Source organism: Phytophthora infestans, genomic scaffold, assembly GCF_000142945.1.
Source record: "Phytophthora infestans T30-4 supercont1.1 genomic scaffold, whole genome shotgun sequence".
Classification (NCBI taxonomy): domain Eukaryota; phylum Oomycota; class Peronosporomycetes; order Peronosporales; family Peronosporaceae; genus Phytophthora; species Phytophthora infestans.
This window is the reverse complement of record NW_003303758.1, coordinates 38,741-44,049: the sequence shown is the minus strand read 5'-3', so window position 1 is coordinate 44,049 and position 5,309 is coordinate 38,741. Positions and strand designations below refer to the sequence as shown.

Genomic DNA, 5,309 nt, shown 5'->3' with positions numbered 1-5,309 from the left:
CCTGGTACTGTACCTTCAAACAAAGAGGAGGAAGCCGATCGGAGTTGGCCATATTCAGATGTTCCGATAATAACGTTGCAATAATATTATCACAGCCCTTAGAAAAAAGATATTGTTCTTCTGAAATCAACAGCGAAAATAAATAATTGCAGCCAAAATAAGCCTTCCATATACAGTAAAAAGATTTTTAAGTTAAAAAACGTGGAAAAAAACGGAAAACAATATTGGAAAGACCGTGGGAAAATAATTTATTGAAAGTGATATCTGGTATCTCAAAAATAAATAATAATTTATTGTAAAATGTTGTTTTGAAATTTCAAAACAATGATTCATTCGGAACACCTCATATTGCTTTAGACATCAACAAAATGTGCGCGATAAATTGATGTTTTAAAGTGTTCTAGCCCCCTCTTCTTCTTCTTCGCTATCCCTGCCTTCGAGTTGCCGAACGAGTTCGTGTGCTGTCGGACGACTGGAAGGGTCAAGAGATAGACAGGCGGTTCCTATTCTTCGAATTCTAGGTGGACATTCGTCGGAGAAACTTGGTCGCATCGTGCCCGACATGACTTCCTTTAGTATCTGGACCGGCTTCAGTTTGGTTCCATCTTCCGTCACGGCATCGTGGTAGGGAACCTGTCCAGTGTCAAGCTCGGACAACACGACACCGAACGAGTACATGTCCGCCTTCTCCGTGTAATGGTTACCTTCCAAGATTTCAGGTGCTGTCCAGAACGGCGTGCCTACACCTGCAGTCATTGAGAGATCGACAAGACCACGACTTACGCCAAAGTCGATGATCTTTGGCTCGATTGAATCTGTGAGTAAAACGTTGCTGGACTTGATATCTCTGTGAATCAGAGCCGGCGTACGGGCGTGCAGATACTGCAAGGCACGAGCGATTCCAATGGCAATGTAGATTTTATCTCTAGTCCACCATAAATTCTCTCGGTTCTTCAAGAAACTCCTTTAGACTTCCCGTTGATAAATACTCCAACACCATCACCAAATTGTCAAGACTATTCCAGGCCACACCGATAAACTGGACGATATTCGGATGAATGAGGCTGGCAGTGAGTTCGATCTCCAAGGCAAATTTCTGAACACTTTCCGCTTTCTGTTTCTTCCTCTGCAGTAGACGCTTCACCGCCGCTTTCTGTCGATTGAACTCACAAACCCACACTTCCCCCGACGCCCCCTTAGAAATAACCCTCTCAAACACGATCGAGTCGAAGGGTATGCGTTTGCCCTCGAGGTGTTCACTATCCAGTAGAGTTTTGTTCGACCCCGCTCTCTCGCAGTAAAGACTCTGGATTGCTGAATCTCGACGTTGCTGTGGACTGGAGATAGAAATGGCTCGTCTCTCCTGGGAGCTCCCACTTGAACGTTGCGAGCGTCTTTCGTGTTCGATTCCTGATTTTTGCTTCATTGAGGCCTCTAACTTTCGTCTACAGCTGAGCCACCCCAGAGCCATCCCAGCTACAGCAATGGCTACACCCAAGATGACTGGGATCAACAGCTGCGACGGAGAGTCCTCCTGAGCAAACTCCTGTTTCAACCACGTCGTCACGAACGCCGATCCAGCTGGAACGGTCGTATTTGCAGCCATGTAGTCGTCCGTGAACTCGATTCTTCGGTGGCAAGGTACTGTCAGTGACGCGTATCCTTCGTCCAGTGGACACTCGTTCCAAGCCGGATCAAGGTCATGTGGCACTGTGTGGACGACGTACACATGGAACGTAATAAGGCCTCCGAATTCGGGAATATCCTGCTCCCATTTGTGATCTCTCAGTCGAATGGACGGGGTCATTGTGGGGTCCCCTCCCGTGAACCACATCATCCCTAGATAAGTATCTGCCCCCGGGATCTACAAAGTTGTCGGCCACACATCGAGACACGTTGAGCATTTGCCACCCAGTACAGTACTGTGCGTAGTGCGCCGTCACGCCATTTGGTTGAGAGCAGTTGAGGTACGTGCAGTCCACGTACGAGACGTCGGCTTTCGGTACTGCCAGGTCTGCCATCGTGTAGTTCCCCATGGTCCAGATCTGAATCGGATCATAATCAGGGAAATTGACAAAGCCTGAATCCCCAGAGCACAGCGAGTTGAACGAGACCAGGGAGGTCGTCGAAGTCGATATTGAGCGCATCCAGTCGGTCGGAAACAGCAGCAGGGACAGAAGTGAGATTGACTTGTTTACCAATTTCACCAGCTCGGTGGCGGAGGAAAAGCTGCTGTGCAATGTCCGAGTTGGTGCCGTCGAAAACATATGACGAGCCGGAGGATGACGAAGAAGAAACGGACGTCAAACTCCGCAGAGTTATCGTGTCGTGATCGGTCATACCAAGTTGGTATCACCGACCAGTTGAGTGGTCTGAGTCAAATCTTGGACTAAGGGACGGCGACTGATGACGCTTGGGGTCTCGGGATATCAGCGATCTAATAACCCATCTCGTCTGTCAGATGACGACTGATGCAGCATTATTGGAGCATATTGCTGAAGGGCTGCTAAATATACACCATGTATTTACAATAAATCTGCATGTTGGTCACTATGTCAACCTTCAAGCCACTGGATTAACTCTTGCGCTGTTGGTCGGTCGGAAGGGTCGAACGAGAGGCACGCTGCAGCAATTCGCTGAATTCTGGGCGGGCAATCTACCGAGAAACTTGGTCGCAACGTGCCAGCCATGACTTCTTGTAGGATTTGGAAGGGCATTAACTTTGCTCCATCGTGGTCCACTGTGTCAAAGTACGGGATCCGTCCCGTGTCGAGCTCCGACAAGACCACCCCGAACGAGTAGATATCTGCCTTCTCAGAGTATCGAGCTCCCTCCAGAACCTCTGGCGCCGTCCAGTACGGAGTACCCACACCCGCTGTCATCGTGAGATCCATCACGCCGCGACTTACTCCAAAGTCGATGAGTTTCGGGTCGAGATCTTCCGTTAAAAGGATATTGTTCGACTTGAGATCCCGATGGATAATTGCGGGGCTTCGAGAGTGCAGATACTCCAGCGCTTCGGCCACGGCGACAGCCATGTAGATTCGATCTCCCGCCCACGACAAGACATCGGAGTTTTTGTGCAAAAAGCCCTGGAGATCTCCTTCCGACACAAATTCCAGCACCATTGACAAGTTGCTGAGACTATTCCAAGCCACGCCAATGAACTTGACAATGTGAGGATGAATCAGACTGGCCGTCAACTCAATCTCTTCTGCGAACGCTTGCACGTCGTCTGCCTTCTGGTCTTTAGGGTGCAGTAGCTTCTTGACTGCAACCGGTTGGCCTCCCGTATTGGCAAATCCAAGCTTCTCCTGAAGCTGCTTTGGATAATTCCATCTGGAACGAGAGACTTTCGTACGGGATTCGATTTCCAAGAAGGTGCTGACTATGCAGCAAGATCTTGAACGTTTGGTTGGAGCCTGCACTCTCGTAGTCGCCTTGGTGACTAGAAATGGACGGCCCGTAGCTTGTCGTCGCCACCGTCCCTCGACGAGCTTGCTCGTGTGCTACTACACCCAAGTAGTTTGGAGAAACCACGTCAAAATCGCAACAAGAAGAAGACTGCTCTCTCTTCAGCATCGCATGCCGTTTCCAGCAGAACCAGCCCATCCCCATTGCAGCAGCCACCACGAGAAGAATAGGAATCAACAAGAGCTCATCGAATCCTGATGAGTCCCCGACAGCGAATTCGTCTTTCAGCCACATCGTCACCCACTCGCTTCCTCTGGGCTTGTTCACTGCAGCCATTTCAGCATCACTGAACTCGCTTCTCTTGTGGCACGGAACAATCAACGAAGAGTAGCCATTGTTAACCGGACATTGGTTCCACGTCGGATCGTCGGCGCTAGAAACCGTATGAACAGCGTAGACACTGTAGGAAACCCCCGTCGTGGGCTCCGTCCACGTATGATCTCTCAGTCGGATGTGGGGAGTCATAGTCGCGTCTCCACCTGTAGACCACATTATTCCTAAGAAATCTTTCGCTCCAGAGTCCTCGAACGTGTCGACTATGCATCGAGAAACGTTGAGGATCTGAGTTCCAGAACAATATTGACTTGAGTAAGCTGGCGTATCGTTTGGTTGAGGGCATTCTAACATCGTGCAGTTCACGTTAGTGATATCGTCTGGAGATACGGCGATGTCTGCCATGGTAAAGTCTCCTGTGGTCCAGATTTGCACGGGGTCACCATTAGGAGAGATGCCGAAGCCTGTATCCCATAGAACCGCAAGCTGAACCAGTCCCGGCAAATGAGTGAACGCTATCTTTAACGAGTCGAGTCTGTCGGTCACTGCAGTCGGAACGGACTTGATGGAGACTGCGGCGCTGGTATCGCCAGATCGATGACGGGTGTAAAGCTGTCGCGCAATGTCTGAGTTGGTACCATCGAAGTCGAACGAGAAGTCTGAAGGTAACGATGACGATTCAGGGTCCTGCTCTTCCAGGCTTCGAAAGGTGATCGTGTAGTCTTGGGCCGTGGTCAAAGTGGCTGCAAGAATTGAAAGGAGACCAGACACGCGCATGACTGCGAGTCAGTCTGGGATTCTAAGAATGCGCACCATGCGGGCAGGAGAATCGAGTCGTGATGGCGACTCTAGGGGAGTTTGCACAGATGGATCTCCATCATCTGGAGCAGTTATGTGGCACCGACGAGAGTAGCAACTGGATGAATCGATCGGGCTTTACCGCATCAGCCGAATATGTTGAGGATTTAGAGAGACTCACAAGAAAGCTAGCTCTAATGAGTTCCCGGCCGTTGAGTTTTATTTTATCGTTATTTACATGTAGTTTAATTAATACCGATGTACTTTCACTCAGCACATTTCGCTGTCGGTCAGTGTCATCATGATCAGGACTGTACAGTATGGACTGAAGACACTGTGAGCCATAGTGTCTTCGCGCGATGACATATCATGTATCATAGCAGCCATCAAAGCGTGTAAATTCTGTGACGAACATCCGTCCGCAGCACTTGAGTTAGCTCGGCTGCAGTCGGCCGCAGCTTCGGATCATGCTGCAAACATTGCGTTCCAACCGACTCGGACATTTGTCGGAGAAAGTTGGACTCAATCTTCCATCCAGAACCCAGTGCAGGATCTGAACTGGTTTGGGTTTCTTTCCCTCTGCCGTAACGACGTCAGAGAACGGCATCTTGCACGTGTCCAGCTCGGATAAAACCACTCCGAACGAGTAAATATCCGCTTGCTCAGTGTACCGTTTGCCTTCAAGAATCTCCGGTGCGATCCAGTAGGGCGTACCGACCCCAGCCGTCATGAAGCCATCTTTTCGAGATCGACTCACGCCAAAG

The 5,309-nt window shown here is 49.8% G+C and overlaps 3 protein-coding genes across 3 annotated transcripts; all 3 read right to left on the bottom strand.

The window, feature by feature from the left end:
• Positions 1-390: 390 nt before the first annotated feature.
• On the bottom strand, positions 391-2,036 carry PITG_00005 (protein kinase, putative; the record flags this gene model as incomplete). Its single annotated transcript, XM_002908598.1, has 3 exons — positions 391-837; positions 935-1,818; positions 1,886-2,036. The coding sequence occupies 3 exons, from the start codon at positions 2,034-2,036 to the stop codon at positions 391-393; spliced, it is 1,482 nt and encodes a 493-aa protein (XP_002908644.1).
• Positions 2,037-2,555: 519 nt separating this feature from the next.
• On the bottom strand, positions 2,556-4,524 carry PITG_00004 (protein kinase, putative; the record flags this gene model as incomplete). The annotated part of the gene is made up of 3 exons (XM_002908597.1): positions 2,556-3,223; positions 3,279-3,564; positions 3,634-4,524. 3 exons carry the CDS (start codon positions 4,522-4,524, stop codon positions 2,556-2,558), a joined length of 1,845 nt encoding a protein of 614 aa, XP_002908643.1.
• Positions 4,525-4,978: 454 nt separating this feature from the next.
• On the bottom strand, positions 4,979-5,275 carry PITG_00003 (protein kinase; the record flags this gene model as incomplete). The annotated part of the gene is made up of 1 exon (XM_002908596.1): positions 4,979-5,275. One exon carries the CDS (start codon positions 5,273-5,275, stop codon positions 4,979-4,981), a length of 297 nt encoding a protein of 98 aa, XP_002908642.1.
• Positions 5,276-5,309: the final 34 nt, after the last annotated feature.